This window comes from Telopea speciosissima, chromosome 7 (assembly GCF_018873765.1).
Source record: "Telopea speciosissima isolate NSW1024214 ecotype Mountain lineage chromosome 7, Tspe_v1, whole genome shotgun sequence".
Taxonomy (NCBI): domain Eukaryota; kingdom Viridiplantae; phylum Streptophyta; class Magnoliopsida; order Proteales; family Proteaceae; genus Telopea; species Telopea speciosissima.
The window spans coordinates 39,162,612-39,182,120 of NC_057922.1; the positions used below are offsets into that span (position 1 = coordinate 39,162,612).

The following is a 19,509-nucleotide window of genomic DNA, read 5'->3' on the forward strand; positions in this document are numbered from 1 at the left end:
GTGAAACTTTCAACATTAAATCATAGATCAGACAGTGAAGAATCTACGGATCATTTTGAATCTTTTATTTAGGTAACTCAACTAGCGAGTCATCTTAGCGTTCCCCGAACACTTTATTCCACGCTTCGCTTCCTCCTCGCAGTTTCCGATCGTTTGCTTCCAATCATATAAAACACGTGGCAAGTTCTCGTTGAAATTGTGCCCGTCTACTTTTTTTGTTTTAAAATTATCCGGTCGGATCGGAAATGTGTGCAGAGTTAATTAACTATGACGTCTCTCATTTTCAAGAAGAGAGTTTGGGGTTCTTAATCTGGTTAGCTTCAATCCGCTTTTGTATTCTGGAAGGATGAAGCTGAATATGATTTAAGTTTTGCTTTACCTTCAAACAGATTGGGTTTAGAATAATCTGTGACTATGAATTAGGGTTTCGGATTGAATTGATGGAACATCTCGTTTGCTTTGATTTTTTAGATGATAAGGTCAATTTTTAGATTCGTGAGTTTCGGCGTTTAGTTGTTTTGTTCGTGGAGGAGGCCCTGAATCTGTGTTCTGGTTGTGGATCTGTTAAGGTTTCTGGATAATTCATGGGAGGTAGGCTCGCAAACCTATTTGTCTTTCCTGAGATCCTGAATTACCTTTCTTGGAGTTTGGCCTGTGCTTTAATTTTGAGGTTTCTGATTATCTGATATGAGGGTTTGAGGTAGATTTAATTTCAAACCTTCTCAATTTTCTGCTCTGATTGGTTTTCATAGGTGAAGAATTTATCTGATTTCACCTTCCGCGAAACTGTTGTCGAAGAGAATATTTTTTTGGGGTATTGGGATTCTCTGTGGCACTAGGATTTTGAATAGGAACATCAATCATGGATGGTAACAAGGATGAAGCAGCGAGATGCATCGGAATAGCTAAAGCTGCTATTGCTTCTGGCGACAAACAACGTGCTCTGAAATTCATCAGAATTGCACAACGCCTTAACCATGACGTGCAGGTTGATGATCTACATGCTGCGTGCGAAAACTTAGATTCTATGGAATTCACCTCTTCCACTGAGCAAAAGCCCATTGGTCAAAATCAGAAAGAGCCTAGTCCATCTAAATCTCCTGAGTTGTCAAATGGAGTGCGGAATTATACCGAAGAGCACGTTAAGCTGATCCGAGAAGTGAAGAAAAACAAGGATTACTATGCAATTCTTGGGGTGGAAAGAACCTGTTCGGTTGAGGAGATTAGAAAATCTTACAGGAAATTATCTCTCAAGGTTCATCCTGACAAGAACAAGGCCCCAGGTTCTGAAGAGGCATTTAAGAAAGTTTGCAAGGCTTTCAAGTGCTTGAGTGATGAAGATTCAAGGAGGCAGTACGATCAAACAGGTCTTGTTGAAGAATTTGAATACAATCAGCAACACAATGTCAGGAGGAGGAGGAGGAGAACTGCACATGACTACTTTGATGATGATTTCGACCCCGATGAAATATTCAGGTCGTTCTTTGGGCAGGCAGACATGTTTCGGACTGCCCATGTTTATAGGACTAGAGGAACGGGTAGTCAACAAAGGGAAAATAGTAATGGAGGAGGGCCTAATCTTTTGGTTCTTCTTCAAATCTTACCATTCCTGGTGATCTTCTTGCTAGCCTATCTTCCTTTCTCAGAGCCTAATTATTCTTTGCAGAAGACATATTCTTACTATATTCCCAAGGTCACTGAGGAACATGGGGTTGAATTTTTTGTTAAGTCTTCCAATTTTGATCAACAATTCCCACTTGGAAGTCCTTCTCGTGCTAAGCTTGAGGATCTTGTGGTGAGGGATTACAAGAATACACTAGGACGCTATTGTCATGTGGAGCTTCAACGGCGGCATTGGAACAGGAATTATCCAACACCTCACTGTGATAGGCTACGAGGAATGGCATGAAGGTTAGAGCGGTGCTCTCTTTACTAATGATATATCATGTTATATTTGTTATTTCCCTTCTCTTGCCGCCTTAGGTATACTGTGGAAAATCCATGGACAGAGTTAGTTTTGGAATTTTATACTGTTTAATTCTTTCTGTATTCTATATGTGAATATTCAACTCAACTCATCTTAGCCTTGTCCCAATTAAATGGGGTCAACTACATGATCCTTACCCTCCAAACAGCTCTACCCAAAGCCATACTTGTTACGAGGCCTAAGCTATGCATATCTTTCCTCACCACTTCTCCCTGAGTCATTTTGTGTCTACCCCTGGCTCTTTTAGCCTCTTCAATCTGAATCAAATCACTCCTCAGTACTGGAGCATCTAAAGGCCTCCGTTGCACATACTCATGCCACCTCAAACTACTTTCTCGCCGCTTATCATGTATCAGAGTTACTCCTAAATCAGAGCTAATCTACTCCTAAATTAGATCAATATGTTTGTTCCTTATTTTATCCTTTCTAGTTCTACCACACATCAACTTCAACATCCTCATCTTGGCCACACTAAGTTTATCTATATGCTGTTTCTTTACTGCCCAACATTCAGCTCCATGCCTTATTGCCGGTCCTATGATTGTCCTATAAAATTTTGGGTAAATTGCACGACACCCCCTGGTTTTTGAAAATACTCAACCATCCCCCTCTAAAGTAACGGTGTTTACTTAAATCAAACCAAAAAGTGAAATGATAATTTTAACCTCAACCATAATAAGATAAACAATGACAATTGAGGTACCCAACGTTTGTAGAAAATGTACTTTAGATACCCTCTCTGCTTCTGCTGCTCTTCTTTTCCTTCTTCCTGTTGCCACCGCCACAGCCATGGTTGAAACCGGGGCCGCTACCCTCATCTGAGGCAAGTCAGTCACACGAAACCGTGGCTTCTTCTCCTTCTTCCTGTTTGCAGTTTTCCTTTCACTTTCCCATTTCCAATCCAAAGTCTAACTTGCAACCTGTTTAGCCATTTGACCCCATTCAGGATTTCTCTGTTTCAAAGGAATTAAACTAATCAAGCTTTCAAGCTTCAAACCTTCTAGACTAGTTCTGAGCGAGCTACGATTGATAAGAATTGCAGAAACGTCATCGAAGTTCGTGGGCTTCTCCTTGCCGTCTTCTTATCCTTCTTAACAAATTTTTTTTTTGGATGTAATCTTGGTGTTGTTTTTCATCTTCTGAGGCTGCCGCATTTTGGTCTTTGCTGCTCTTATGAGACTTCCTTCCCCACCAAGAAGACATGCTTTTACTATCTTCAAGTCTTCCAACCACAATAGATTAGAAGATAGAGATCAAGATAAGTGAGAGATCACAGCCGATGCCTGTGCACTGACCGCTGATCACATCTGATCCTGTCATAGAAAACATGCTACACCCATTCGTGAAGTAAGTAGAGGTGCCTTGAAGCGTTCCCTGGGTGTCACAACCTAGAGCAGTGAATTTGTTTCCTGTGTCAGGGAACGTGAAGGGTGTTTTAGTCATAGATTGCAGCCCAGGTGTTTGATAAAATCGATGACCCAATATGTTGTAGCAATCTTTAGTTACATGGCTTTCTTCACCAGGCTTTCTTCGCCGAACAAGGAAAAGGGGGTTTCGGGGTTTTTTTTTGGGTTTCACTGGCATCCGAGGCCGGGGTTATGGCCGTCGGACCTTGACGGTTGTTCGCCGTGTCTAAGCTTAGCCGTGTCGGCCTCTGGTTCGGTCGCCGCAAGAGACCGCAGTGGTGGTTGTTAAAACCCTAAATGGGTTTTCTCCATTCTCGGTTTAGCGATTTTGGGAAGGAGGGGGAATATTCCCTCTCCGATTCCTTTTTTTAATTAAAAAATAAAAGAGTAAGAACTCACATATAGTTTTGGGGTTTTTAAATCAAGGGTAAAAAAGTAACTCTACAGTGGTCAAGGGTAGTTTAGGGATTTTTAAAAATATTTAACTTGTTGACTTCATAACTTAACCGCATAAAACTAACGGTAGGGACTAAATTGTAATATAAGGCTCTAATATAGGGGGACGGTGAGTATTTTCAAAAATCAGGGGGTGAGTTGAGTTTCATTTGAAAACCAGGGGGTGTTGCATAATTTACCCTAAAATTTTTCTTTAAGTTTTAAAGGAATACTTCGATCATAACACTCCGGAGTCCAGACACACGTCTTCACTTCATCCATTCTATTTTAATTCTTTGTGTAATATCATCCTCTTTTTCTCCGTCCTTATTTTTTATTGAGCCTAGATACCTAAAATAATCACTTTGTGATATCTCCCTCTTCTCAGTTTTCACCACCTCATTTTCCCTCCTACTGTTGTACTAAAGTTACATATACTCTATTTTTGTTCTAGTTATGTTAAAACCTTTTGATTCCAAGGTTAATCTCCAAAATTCCAACTTGGTGTTTATCCCTACTCTTGTTTCATCCATCAAAGCAATGTCATCAACAAAAATCACACACCAAGGGATCTAATCTTGAATGCCTCTAGTCAACTCATTCATGATTAGCACAAGCAAATATTGACTTAAAGCTGATCCTTGATGTAACCCAATTCTAATTGGGAATTCACTACCCTATCCCCCTGCCGATCTTACACAAGTCACCACACCATTATACATATCTTTAAGTATGTCCACTTATTTACCTGAAAACATTTATCTTCTCTAATACTTGTCATATTAACTCTTTAGGGACTTTGTCATAAGCTTTTTCTTGGTCAATAAAGACTGGATTGAGATCCTTCTTACATTCTCTAAATCTTTCTATGAGTCTCCTAAGTACATAAATAGCTTTTGTCGTTGATCTTCCTGGCATAAAACTAAATTGGTTATCCGTAATATTAGTTTCTTGTCTCAGGCGAGTTTCAATAACTCTCACATAATTTCATAGTATGACTAAGTTTTATGCTTCTATAGCTATTACATCTTTGAATATCACCTTTATTTTTATAAATTGGAACAACAATGCTTCTCCTACAATCATCTAAAATTTTTCTTGTGTTCATAATCTTATTAATTAATTTAGTTAGCCAAGATAAATCATGGATTCCTAATCTCTTCCACATTTCTATTGGAACCCCATCTGGAGCTGGTGCCTTACCTACTTTCATCCTCCTTAATGCTTCTTTTACTTCAGGCACCCAATTCTTTCGTATATCTATGACATGTGGTATCTTAATGGGAATTGCAACCTTCCAAGACACTGTTACTCGAAATGTCCTCATTTAGTAAGCTGTAGAAATAGTTTTTCCATCTCTCATTGATGTCCTCATCCCTTATGAGTATTTTATCGTCTTCACTTTTATTGCATCTAACATGGTTGAAAGATGCATTAACAGTGAAGATGATAAAGTACTAAAAAGGAATGAGGACATCAACAAGAGATGGAAAAACTATTTCTACACCTTACTAAATGATGATATTTTGAGTAATGTTTTTTGTTTTCTATGTGAATGTTACTGCCAAATGGGGATTCTCCCCCTTTCATTATTATCTTCTCATCATTGTCTTACTAGCAAATTATTTGTAGCTTTTGAATTTGAATTTGTATATACCAATGCCTTTTCCCCCTGCAAATTTACCACTGGTTTTTGCTTGTGCATATTGATCAAGAGCTTATATTGATGCTCTCATTTTCTGGACCTGTACCCACTTCCTTCCTATTTTAAACCTTGCAGGCTTGCACTCCTTGATGCAATATCAAATTTTAACTAGAAATACTTGGCTTTATATAAAAATAACTGTGGAAATTTTTTTAACTGTGGAACTATAATGTTTTTAATGATGCTAAACCTCAATTGCAATTGAGAATGTTATAACATAAATTTCCGAAATTCTAGTGAATCTCTAATATGATGATTTTAAATATATCCAAAAGAAAAAAAATTGGATCACCAACCAATCCCCTTTTTTAATGCTTCACATAAGGGTTGGGTCCATTTATCTAACTGGTGCTCTAGTGGGCTCAATTGACTGTCCAGCCTAATTATTCCTTAAAGTTCTTCTGCTGCTAGTTTGTATTGGTAGGATTTGTGATTTGACTAATTGACCATTTCTTGTGCAGGAAATTAAGGTGTTAATGTACAGACGAAACAAACTACTCTGAATTGAAGTAATTATGGTTAAGAATGATAAAGATGTGTTTATGATGTAGGATGTATGATCCCACAATCTCAATCAGGTATTTTAAAGGTTAGGCTTGGGTTTGAGTCAAGTAGGATTGATTCTGTAGTGTTAGTGGGTTTTGTTGGATTAAAAGAAGAAACTTGAAATTGAATTAATCTCATGCCAATTGGTGAGAGAACTCTTAGTTGCTGCAAATTTGCAAGCAAACAGTTGATATATGCAGGTTTCCTTCCCTTGTGAACATCCTGCACCTCTACTCTTTTCATGACCTGAATTAAAATAAATCTAGAGAATTAAATACCTACCTGTAACAAGAAATAAGATCAGGTTAGCCATACTTCAATCAAAGAAAAAGATAAGAGTAATGGGAAGAGAGAATGCTAGTTGGTCACGTGGCCCCTGTGCCAGCGTGGGGGCCAATGGGAGTGCGTGCCCAGGCATCCAACATGGGGGGCTGGATGGTCATTTCACCAATCCTGTGTCTAGGCGTAAGGGCTAGCAACCAAGCAGTGTTCTTTTCCCAGAGTAATAATAGCAAATATGATTTCTCAGACTCTAGAATAGAACCTAAGAAGATGATCTGCAGAATAGGAGCTCCAACACAGATATCTAACAAAGAACTAAAACTAGAAATTTCAGAATAGAGATATATGGGGAAAATTTAATAACTATTCGATAATTGATTAGATGGATTCAGGTTGAGTGACCTATTAGATGAGGTTATTCTGCTGGTTAAAGATCTCAGAAATTTGGGACCAAAACAGGGTTGCCGCAGAGTGATTCTATTAATAGGAGAAAAGGGCAGAGTTGAGAGATCATAGAATTTAGCCACTTGAATTCAGATTCAGAATTGGAACTGAAAAGTATAGGGTATCTGAGCTCGCAGAAAATTAACTAGAAAACATGGGAACCGTAGGTAGCTATGGGTGGAAGGACTGACCTGAGAGTTGATAATAAATAAGTATAGGAATTCAACTGCGGTTAGTCCTTGGAAACCTCCAAGCCACCTGAGAATCCGCTCAAACAATCACTGTAAATCTCTTGCAGCAGAATAGTTGAAAAACTCGACTTTATTATCATAAAACTATGGGGTAGGGCATTGGCCATTACATCTCTATATAATTTTAATAAACATCTCCTGAGCTGACTTGGAAGTTGAACTACCACTTGGAATAGCAAGAATAGACTGGTATTTGACTCTCCTAGTCAAACTAGGGTTCTAATTTCCCTAGCATAATCTGAAAAGTAAAACCTAACCAGCTTTCCTAAGAACTCTAGGACTTGAATTAGCTAACTTCTTACATGAAGAGTACAATAAAGCCCGACTCAAATAACCCCACGAATTCGGAGTAAACTCACCCACTTGACTAATCTCATATTCTTACCTCCTACCCATTTTGTAGGCCGACTAAAAAGGCCTGTGTTAAATGAAGTGGGGTAACCCACGAAACACCACTTAGGGGTCCAACCTAAAACCTTAAGACAATAGGTGGAGATGGCTCAAGGATATATTAAGACACAGCCGAGGTCCTAGTTAACCAATGTGGGACTATATACCTCTATAAATCCCAGCATCTCAACAACTTATTATAATGAAAACCCATTAGATCAAAGGTCAATCCAAAACTTATTTTCACTAAACTAAGCCAACTTTTGTGATTTTCCTGCATCAAATAACCATATTTAAAATAAAAAAATAAGATCAAACTAACCATACTTAATCAAAGTGACCCACCCATACATAGCAAAATACCAGAATACTTTCTACATAATGAAATGCTAGACTCCTCTAAACACAACCCAAGACCAACTTTCAGCAAACTATTAATATCTAGTATAAGACAATACTACGACAAATTCTCAGATGCTAACCCACCAAAGGACACAAAATAAGCTCTATACAGAGGGTTGTAGACTCCTAATGGGCCCCCACATTATATTGGTTTCGAATCAGAATTTATACCCTCATATTGAGCACCCAATTTCTTTCTTTCTCAAGCCTTCTTTGTTCCCAAAATATTACACTTGCCCCGTTTTCTTTCATGAAAAATTGTTCTGATGACATGAGTTTGTTGTTTCATTAAATTCTTCCACGCGCATGATCCTCAAGAAAGCCTGCCTCTAAATCGTTCTCCATCTTATTTTCCATACTGTGATCCTCTACCTTCTTCCAAGGAGCCATTGTCTCAATAGTGAGTCCCCACTCCATATTCCCACTTATCAAAAGTATTCTTTGCTAACTTAATCTCTCTCAAATCCTTGCAAGCACATAAATAAAGCTACTTAGAGAAAGAACATTTTTCCTAACACTAGTCCACATATGCAGTCACTAAGGGAAGGGTAAAAACAGGCCTTGTAATTGATTTAGTACATTGATATGAACCAAGAAAAACCTAGAGAACAGGGCAAGTTTTGGTGAGGCTAGTCAGTATCTTATGGTAAAATGTGTGGTTCTCGCAGGTCTTGGGTGTTTTAGGTTTTGCTGAATGCTGAGTTCGGTAATTGGTTCGACAAATCGACATGAAGTGATGAAAGAAAAGATGGACAGGTTTTGATCATGTAGTTTGGTTTTCTGCAAAATGTTTGGTTGATCGGGCCTTGGTAGGTCTGGCCTAACTAGTTAGGATCAAGTAAACCATCAAATGGGTTTCTTTTAGAGTCCACATGATGGGGAGTGAATGGGTTACTTCTAGATCAGTCTCCATTTGTTTCTTGGGAAAGGGTAAAATGTTTCAAATAATATCCAAAAAATCAACCTGCTCAGAAGATAAACAGGATGCTATGCAATTAGATGCAGTCCTCAAGAGGATCCTTTATACAAAAAGCCCCTGACACTGAACCCTATACATGGCCAGGCTACAAAACCTTTTGTCTAATACAAATTGATACCAATTTTTTGAATCAGAAAAATATTTCGTTCTGTTACGTGCGTCGATCTTGGTGGAGAGAAAATAGAAAACAAATAGAAAAATAAGAGAAAAGATAGGAGGGAAAATAGAGATTTGGCTTTACGGACGAAGCCAGGCATCCTGGCACAATTGGGAGGCTGGCAATCCTCTCTCAAGATAAACCCAAGAATTAAATTAAGATTTTCCCCGTACTCTTTCTACTTCTTCATTCATCAATAATTAAACGGATTATCCTAACAACCCACTTCCCCACTCCTACAGTTTCTCACTATAACTCATCCCACTTTTAATAACTACATATAATAACTAACCACAATCTTGTATACACATATAAGTAATAATAACTAACCACAATCACAAATAACCACACCCTAAGCAAGAACCAGCACATAACATTCCATCCATAGTTGTCATGGCGCCGCCATGGCATTCTGGCGCTGGAGAAGCATGCATGTCGACCTACGCAATGGCGTCCCTCTTCGATTTCTTCTTCTTGTCTCTCTTTCCCTCTTCGATTTCTTCTTCCTGTCTCTCTGTCTCTGTTTTGCAACTAAGAAGTCGCCAGATCTGATTCCAGGAATTAAATACTCCTTGTTTAGTTGATTTCTGTGATGAGTTCTTGCTGGAATTGATAGAACATGATGTGGCGATGCTTCGCCTGAAGGTTTAGACTAGACCGAGAAGAGTTGAAGGAGTTATCTCCTTCGTACCGCGCTGTTTTCCGTCCCAGGCTGAAGTCGTAAGGTTGAAGACAACCATAAATCCATAATCCGATCGTGGGTTATTACAAACCCTTATTTTTGCCTTTTTTCTAAAGTACCCTTCTCTTCTTTTATTCCCCTTTGTCCATACTTTACACATCCCTCCAAGTTTACCCTTGGTCATTAAATCAAAACCCTTTTATGCCCTTTCTTAGATTCTGCTTAATTACAAGATTGCCATCCTTAAAACTTGAGAAACAATAGAGAAAAAATAAAACATGGCTTGAGTGTACATCTATTAAAACATTAAAAATAGAGAAAATAAAAAATAAAACATGGTCGACATGATCGCCATGGTGGGCGACATGTCGATATATCGACGTAACACCCCTCCACCGACTTGGATTGCAATGACGACGTGACAAATATGATTCCATCCCCCTAAAATTTGGTCTTGTCCTCAAGACCACTAAATTACAAATATATTAAAAATAATTCCCCCAGGATTCCAAATCTTGTTGGGATAATTCCCAAGTTGCTTCCGCCAATTGCTAATGTTACGCCCACAAACTCATCCGGTTCAACAATGCTTGAAGAACTTGATGAAAATCTCGTACGGGCTCGGGAAGGTTAATCTCCGCCGAATAAATCTCTTCCAACCACTTGTTTTAGGCTGTTGAACAAAGGAGGATATTCCCATATAGACCCGAGACAGTCGATTTCCTTTGCCATGCTTGGCTCTGATACCATTTGTTACGTGCACTGATCTTGCTGGAGAGAAAATAGAAAACAAATAGAAAAATAAGAGAAAAGATAGGAGAGAAAATAGAGATTTGGCTTTAAGGACAAATTCGGGCGTCCTGGCACAATTGGGAGGCCGCCAATCCTATATCAAGATAAACTCCAGAATTAAATTAAGATTTTTCCAAAAAAAAAAAAAAAAAATTCCCTTTCTACTTCTTCATTGATCAATAAATACACGGATTATCCTAACTGCCCACTTCCCCACTCCTGCAATTTCTCCCTACAACTCATCCCACTTTTAATAACTACATATAATACTAACCACAATCTCGTACATACATATAATTAATAATAACTAACCATAATCACAAATAACCACACCTAAGCAAAAACCGGCACATAACATTAATGTTAAGTACTTGACAAATACGCCAAAAGCTCAAGAGCTGATGGAATGCGTTAAATCAAGCCCTTTAACCTATCCCATACTAGGCTGGCCCAATCCAGCGTCCATACCCTAGAGTGTGCCCCATTAGGCAAATAACAGACCACCACGCTTCTGCAGCCGTCGTCCTCGGAGGCTCTCATTCTATGCAGCTTTCTCTTTGGCGGTAGGTAGCCCTTCCCAAGTGGCTCCACATTGCTCCATGATTTTTGCCTGGAGGTAGGTAGTCCTTTCTTGACAGCTTTCACTCTACTCCAGATAGCCCTCTCCTAGGTGGTCCTTTCCATGACTCGAACCCGTAATGTGGTGCCTTGCTTCGATACCAAATGTTAGGTACTTGACTGATACGCCAAAAGCTCAAGAGCTGATGGAACTCGTTAAATCAAGCCGTTTAACCTATCCCATACTAGGCTGGCCCAATCTAGCGTCCATACACTAGAGTGGGCTCCATTAGGCACATAACGCCAAATCTCTATTTTCTTGAGAGAGGATTGGTGGCCTCCCAATTGCGCCAGGATGCCCGGCTTCTTCCGTAAAGCCAAACGGCCCTTAGGAAGTAACTTTCCCTGGTCACTTTGAACCATTCTCAAGTAATAAAAGCGAAGCGGCCTAACATTTCCATGTTATAAATAATGTTTTTAGGCTCATCCGTGGAGCTGGGTCCAGGCAAGATTGAATTTTAGTATTCATAGGTAAACATATCTATCCGAACGGGGACCTTCTCTTCCCTTATTGCCCGACCCTGTCCACCCTTGCAGGTTTAGATTCCAAAGCAATATAAACATATGCCCAAAAGCTCTCACCAGGTGGGTTTCCGTCCCAAATTAGGTAGAAAAAGCACTCGTAGAACTACTTTCAAGAAAGAAAATTTCATGGTTTTGGTACCAGTTGCAACTATAATGAAAGCTAGGCTTGCTGACCCACACCTGAGAATATCTCTATTTTCTATCCTTTCTTTTCTCTTATTTTTCTATTTTCTCTCCACCAAGATCCGCGCACGTAACAAATGGCATCAGAGCCAAGCACGACGGAGGAAATCGACCGTCCCGGGTCTATACAGTTTTAACCTCCTTTATTCAACGGCTTAAAACAAGAGTGGTTGGAAGAGATTTGTTCAGCGGAGATTGACCGTTTCGAGTCCATACGGGATTTTCATCAAGTTCTTCAAGCATTGTTGGACTGATGAGTTCTTGAGCATAACATTAGGAATCGACGGAAGCAACTTGGGAATTATCCCAACAAGATTTGGGATCCTAGGGTAATTATTTTTAATTTTTATTTGTAATTTAGTGGTCTTGAGGATAAGACCAAATTTTAGGGGGATGGAATGTTATGTGCTGGTTCTTGCTTAGGTGTGGTTATTTATGATTGTGGTTTGTTATTATTACCTATATGTATGTATGAGATTATGGATAGTTATTATATGTAGTTATCAAAAGTGGGATGAGTTGTAGTGAGAAATTGTAAGAGTGGGGAAGTGGGTAGTTAGGATAATCCATGTACTTATTGATGAATGAAGAAGTAGAAAGAGAACGGGGAAAATCTTAATTTATTTCTTGAGTTTATCTTGAGTGAGGATTGGTGGCGTCCCAACTGTGCCAGGATTCCCGGCTTCGTCCGTAAAGCCAAATCTCTATTTTCCCTCCTATCTTTTCTCTTATTTTTCTATTTGTTTTCTATTTTCTCTCCACCAAGATCTGCGCACGTAACACATTCCCCTGAATTTTGGCTCCACAGATAACGTAAAGGACACCAATCTATTTTCTTCCTATATGTTTCTAACTTTAATAATGCACACATTTATATCCATCCATGAGCACCAATACTCTGCAAAATGAATCATTCTCCAAAAGATTCTCTCGTGTTCCTCTATGACGAAAAGTACAAAATTCGAAAAAGTTCATGCCAACCGCAACATTGAAAATTTCTCCCATACAGCTGACACAAACTTACATCTCTAAATTAAGTAATTCACATCTTACTCTGATTGAGGACAGAGACTCAGTCATTTTTAAACCTCAATCACCTCCTAACCAAATTATCAAATATCAATTGTTAATACCTTCCCCCAAAGAACCCACCACAATAAATCCTTCGTGGAATGCTGAGGTTCTAAATAATTTTACAAGGAAAAGCACTGTCACCGCCATGTAACATCTTGAAAAAACAAGTTACAAAAATTACCTTAGGTTACTACCCTATTCCCCACATCTTCCCTTCGTTAGTCCTTCCAGTCTCTAATACCTGCATCATCTCCTCAACTCTCTATTCTCCCCAATCAGATTCGTTCTGAAAGTAGGAACCCACACCTTTCTACCTTCAGTATCTCCATATACTCAAATCATTTTGTTTCCTGGTGGGCTATCCCCATGCCAGTGCTTATACCAGAACTTCACCCTCTTACCATTTCCTACCATAAATATTTCCCCTTCCTAAATTGTGTGATTTACTGTAAGTCCACTTCCAAACTACACATGGGACCCATTTTTCTAACCGTTCTTCTGAAAAATTAGCTGTTGTTAACAGCTGGATGAATCATGTATGTTAACTCTTCTAAAATGGTCTTATAGAATATAGGCTCCTCAGTTTTCCCCCTCCAAGAATTAGGTAAAATTAGCTTTCTGTTTGTTTTTTTTTTTTTTTAAAAAACTTAATTTATCCAAAGAACTGATAGGGTGGATTATTGTTTCTAACAGCTAATTTTCCTGGAGAAACAAATTTTACAAACAAAAGCCTAGATGGAAAGCTGATGGATGATTCATGAATCAATCTTAATCTATATCACAAATTGGATAAGTAAATTTAATGAATTAATTTACATATTGCGAAAAATGGTTTCTATATCTTATATCAACAATTTGACTTTTGTAACTTTTAATTGGTCCTATGATTGGTAAACGGTAAAAAAATTCCCAACCCGCAAGTAGGACTGTTGATTACAGTTTTACAGCAATATAAAGGACTTAATAATCACAATATTAGGGCTTGGATTATACCTCAATTAGGTAAAACATAAGGACACAGTAACAGTAATATACCCCCCCCCAAAGATGGTACCAATCCAACGGTTGGATTGACAGTTACAGCAGATCAAAAGAAATAGCAACTTGCTGTCAAAATTAGGAACTTTGTATAACTCACAAATCTTATGATAGAATACCTCGAAACTGATATCAGTAGTTGTTAGGTTTTTTAAGCCTTGTATTCTATAGTGGTCCTCATAATTATTATTGGGCATGTATATGTTTGGGTTGTGTTTTGGGTCCATTACATATACAAGGGTAAAATTGTAATTGTGTGGGGATTAGGGTTTTTAGGCTTCCTATATATTGTCTCTGTGGGGAAAATCCTAGACACAAGAAAGGGAGATCACATTGTGAGGTGGAGAGTGGTGGAGAGTTTTTCTAGCTTGGTGAAAAATCTTCGGCTCTTCAGGTGGATGCAGGCAATTGTGGCGAACCATGTTAAATTCCATGTGTTGTATGTGATTGTTTGCTTGGTTGCACATACGTCCCCAACAAGTGGTATCATGAGATTCGACAAGTCGTTGCAGGGTGTACACGGAGATTTGAGGAAAGAGCAGTGCATAAATAGAGAGAAAGTTCTCTATGGAAGTTCACAGATCGTTTACTCAAGAGAAGGAAGGGATCTTGTGATAGCGTGTGAAGAAGATGGAGCAAATTGTGTGATTTTTTTCCTCTTCTCTCATCATGCATAGTATGGTAGCAATGTAGCAAAGAAAAAGAGAAAGGTGCTTCGTATGAGTGAGAAGGAAGGGACAAAAAAATTAAACAGAAAGGGAGTTCATACGGAAGGGGAGATTTTGTACAAAGGAATTAAAAAAAAAGAAGAGAGAAACAGTGAGGAATTGAATAAGAAAGGAAAAATGAAGAGAAGTCTTCGTATGAAAGAAAAGGGAGCTTGCGCACAAAACAAGGAAATTGAAGAGTCAGTTCCTGTATGGAAAATCTGATTTCATACAGAGGGTGCGGTACAGGTTCTGTGTTCCTAAGGTATTTTGGCATTCTAGACTTGGTAGAAGGGACGAATCGAGCAAATTCTGCTCTGTTGGTGTAGATCGTGCGGGCTCGTATATAGATCAATGGTGATCAGGTTTGTTGAGGTTGATGGTGGGCACAGAAGGCACATATTGGGTAATCAGATGGTGGTGAAGGGTTCAAGGTTCTCCATGGAATGCTTCAATGGCCATAATGACTTCACCTTGTGGCAACAATAGGTGAAGAATATTCGTATACGGGAGGGAACAATCAAGGCTCTCAGGAAGAAATTAGAAAAGTTAGAGAAGATGAAGGAAGATGAGTGGTAAGAGTTGAGGGATCTAGCAAACAGCACGATCCGGTTGTATCTTACCGATAATACTTTTCACGAGGTCATCGGGTTGGTGGATCTAGAGGAAGTCTGGGTAAAGCTATTGGGTAGGTATAGGTCATTGACAAATCATTTATTTTTTAAGAAACAATTATTTGGCCTTCGGTTGTTAGAGGTAACTAAATTTGAGGTACACTTGAATGAATTCAACAGGATATTGATGGAATTGTTGGCTCTAGATGTTAAGATTGAAGAGGACGACAAAGCACTTCTCCTTTTGGTTTCGCTGCCTCCTTTGTTTGATCACATTGTGACTATATTACTGTTTGATAAGGATACTCTCAAACTCAATGAGATTATGGTTCCTTTGCTGATGAATGAGACACGGCGAAAAATAGCGGTGAGGGGGAGTCAAAGGAGGGTAATGCCTTGGTTACAAGAGGTGGTCAAGGAAGAGGCAATTAAAATGAGAGACTGGAAGAGTTTGGCAAGTACAAGGGCTCCAAGTCGAAAGGTCGCAAAATAACTTGTTATTACTGTGAGGAGGAAGATTGTAGAGAATTTGTCCTAGTAATAGGGAGGATAAAAGGAGAAAGAGGACACGGAGAATGGCGAGAAATCATCTAATGTTGCTGTTACAAAAGGATCTTGGAGTGATGGAGATGTTTATTTCACTACTTCTTTAAGTACGAAAAATTTCATATTGGATTTTAGATTCCGGTCTGTTCAGTCAGGGGTCAGTTTGCTACATATCATGCATGTGATAATGGTATTGTCAAAATGGCTAATAATGCTAAAAACCAGATTGCCGGGATTGAGACCTTATGGATTCACATCTTTGATGGGATTGTACGAACTTTGTCTAGGGTTAGGCATGTTCCAGATCTAAGGAACTGATTTCATCAGGAACATTGGATTCAAGAGGTTCCAGATGCTCATCTGAAGGTGGAGTTCGAATGGTTTCAAGAGGGGCCATGGTTGTGATGCAGCCATGCAAGGACTTATGATTGAGAATCTGTACAGACTTGTAGGGAGTGTTGAAACAGGTGGAGCTACCATTGGAACTCAAGCAAGTGGCATAGATGGACGACGAAGCTTGTAGATAATTCAGGCTATGAAAACATGATGGTTTGGAAAGAAACGGGTCTCTTGTGTCAAATTTTGAGTGGAAGTGATATTTTTGAGCCACCTCACTTCGTGCGGCGGTGAGCTGTATGGGACACCCCAGGTGGGGGAGTGGGCCATGCCGGTTTGGGTATGGCGGACAAGCAAGTACCCCCTAGGCGGAGGTGTGGCTATACCGGTTTGGGTATGGTGGATAGGCAGAGAAAATGGTGGAGTTTACAAAAAACTAATATAACACCGGTCTTCTTTAGGTGGCTTGCAGAATCCAAGCCAAGGTGGAGATTGTTGGTATTTTTATGTCTTGTATTCTGTTGTGGTCCACATAATTATCATTGGGCTTGTATATGTTTGGGTCCATTACATGTCATGCACAAAGATGTAATTGTGTGGGGATTAGGGTGTATAGGGTTTCCTATATATTCTCTGTGGGGGAAAACCCTAGACACATGCAAGGGAGATCACATTGTGAGATTGAGAGTGGCGTAGAGAGTTTTCTTTGATTTAGTGAAAAATCTCTAGTTCTCTCGGGTGGATGTGGGCCTTTGTGCCAAACCATGTAAAATATCTCGTGTTGTGTGTGATTGTTTGTTTGGTTTCTTTCTCGTGGTTGTGCATTTGTCCCCAACAGTTGTAGGTCTTGGTTACAATAGAAAGCCCCTAAATTATCAGAGTCATCTGATGGACAGATCACATGTTACAAGTTCAAACCAGAATTAAGTAATTGCTAAATACTAATCCTACAGTACCAACCGATGGAAACCACAGTTTGTGTTGATGGAAGGGGCTGGTATTCTTCTTATGATTTCAGAAAATCAGCAAGGGTTGATGGGTGGATGTGGTGCAACAGCTCATGAAAGAAATTAGTAACTTACGGACCATAGGCAGATCCAACCACTGGATGTTGCTGAAATTGGTCTCGAGGGAGGAATCCAATGGTGCGACTTTTTTCTCAAAATATCAAACCAATCTGTTGGTTAATAGGGTTTGTAACCTGCTGCAGTAGAACTCCAATAAAGGGTGCCACAGGGATGGATGAAAAGTCTAATCTCAGCTCCTGTTATTGGATCGATGGGATACTCTTCAAGGGTTCAAACAGCAGCAACAGCAGTGTGGAAAGAGTGGCTTGATACAATGATACCTCCCTGATCAGACCTTGTAACAGTAGTGAAAATAGAAACTAAGAATGAAAAAGGATAGAAGAGGAGTTTGGAATTTGGATCCTCTGCACGCATGTTCTACCACCTGTCCCTGTTGCTTCTGTAATGGCCCTCTTCCATCTTTTAAATGGCAGCAGATGGGACAGGTTTGGCACCTAACCAGAGGAACTCAACTCATACAAGAAAAGGGGAAGGAAAAGAGGGGATATAACCGAGGCCTCTCACCTATGGCCTTGGTCAGCTTCTTACTAACCCCAAAGGCTTCACACCTCTCAACTGCATCTCACAGCAACCATGGCAAAACCAAGCTTCATTCATTCATTAAAATCGTGGGGTGTAGGCCAATGACCCTTACAATGACTAGGTGCTTGTACCAAAGTCCATGGGCCTAAGTATGTGCCTGGTTCGTCTTATGCCTGCAACTATATTGCTTGCTGTATTTCTTTTCTCTGTCACATTCAATCTTATAAATCGAATGAACTGATGTTGAATTGTGTCTGGGTACTTATTCACTAATCAAGTAATGATTTGTATAATATCTATCAACTTTGAATCTTATGAACCTCTGAACTTGGCAGCTATTCCTCTGCCTTGAAATACCCGTTATTTTTCTCCTCCTCATTTACTTCCCCAATTTCTGCCATGGGGATATTCTGTCAGAATAATTTGAAGGAAAGAATAAAGTCATGGAAAATGTTTTCTTCTGTTTCTCTAGCAAAGAAAGTGAAAACTTAATCTTGGCTAATTGAGAGCATGCTTAACGTCTTTAGTGGTTGAATTAGATTATTTGGTGCACTTCTAATTATTTTAAGTTTGTGTGGAAAGAGTCAATTTCTTAATGATATGACCAATAGGTAAATCCCTAAATGATGACAGGTTCCTGGATCCATAGAACATTAAGCGATGAACTAGTTATTAGTTTTATGGATCATACTATTGGCTGGTCCTCCCCCCATCCCCACCCCTTCTTTTTCTCTCTTCTAGCCCTGCACTAAGGTGGTCAAGAAATTTGTTGTGATTGATCTATTGAAGCTGATATATTTGTACATTTTTTCCCCCTTCTGGGTTCTTGCAGGATTACAATGAGAATAGAGGACCTTTTCGCTATGACATGACAAAGCGTCTACACTCAACTGGACTCTGGTAACGAGGATAACAGTGTCAAGTTATTTAAGATTGAGGTATTGGCCATTGTGTTCCCAACTGACTTGCCTTCATGGTCATTGGTGCAAGGGTCATCCTCGATAGAGAGGAAAGAAGGCACAGGGATGTCCACAGCATACGACACTTTGTATTCTTGGATATGGAAACACTGCCTCATAACCTAGAACTTGGAATGGAACTGATGAAAGTGCATTCTAAGTAAATGAAAATTTATCTAGTAGTGGAACTGGAATTTGTAGAGCTTATTTCACTCGAGCCTTCTAGAAGTGCACTTCTAGTAAACATGGGTGGCAAATTTGGCAACACATTGTATGAAAAGTATGGTCCATCGACTGATAAGTTTTGTTAAGTATCTCCATCCTGGATTGTTCTTATGGAGTTAAGGGGAGAGCGTGACATGTTTAATCTTGAACAGGTTTTTTGTTTGCACCAGTAAAGAGAGAGGTTAATTGCAGCTAGTAGATAAGGTTAGGTTGTTTGTTCCGAGGATTTAAAACTCATTATCACAGGTTGGATCTTTCACTGTTGGCTCCTAAACAAAATGGCCAATCTGACTCCTATTGGTTGATATTGAAGTAAAAATTGATTACTCTGCAAGTATTGGATGGATCAATATCAGCCAATATGCTTGAATTTTGCAACCATGGTTTGGATTCTCTCCAATGCCTTCAAAGAGGCTTATAGAAGATGGCTTCTTTCTGAATGGAAACTCTGTTAAGGTGATAGTTTCTCATTTTGAATGATGAGTTCATATGTTGGATTCCGAATGGACTTCAATTCTGATTCTTGCTGATCTGAGTCGGTCAAGTCATATTGGATTCTAGGGTTCAAGTTGATTCTGACCGAATCGGAATTGACAAGACTCATACCATTCCAGAT

General features: G+C 39.3%; 1 protein-coding gene across 1 annotated transcript; it reads left to right on the top strand.

The window, feature by feature from the left end:
* Window positions 1–669: 669 nt before the first annotated feature.
* LOC122669485 (chaperone protein dnaJ 49-like) lies at window positions 670–18,875 on the top strand. Its single transcript, XM_043866252.1, has 3 exons — window positions 670–694; window positions 746–1,911; window positions 18,542–18,875. Exon 2 carries the CDS (start codon window positions 863–865, stop codon window positions 1,907–1,909), a length of 1,047 nt encoding a protein of 348 aa, XP_043722187.1. The 5' UTR covers window positions 670–694; window positions 746–862; the 3' UTR covers window positions 1,910–1,911; window positions 18,542–18,875.
* Window positions 18,876–19,509: the final 634 nt, after the last annotated feature.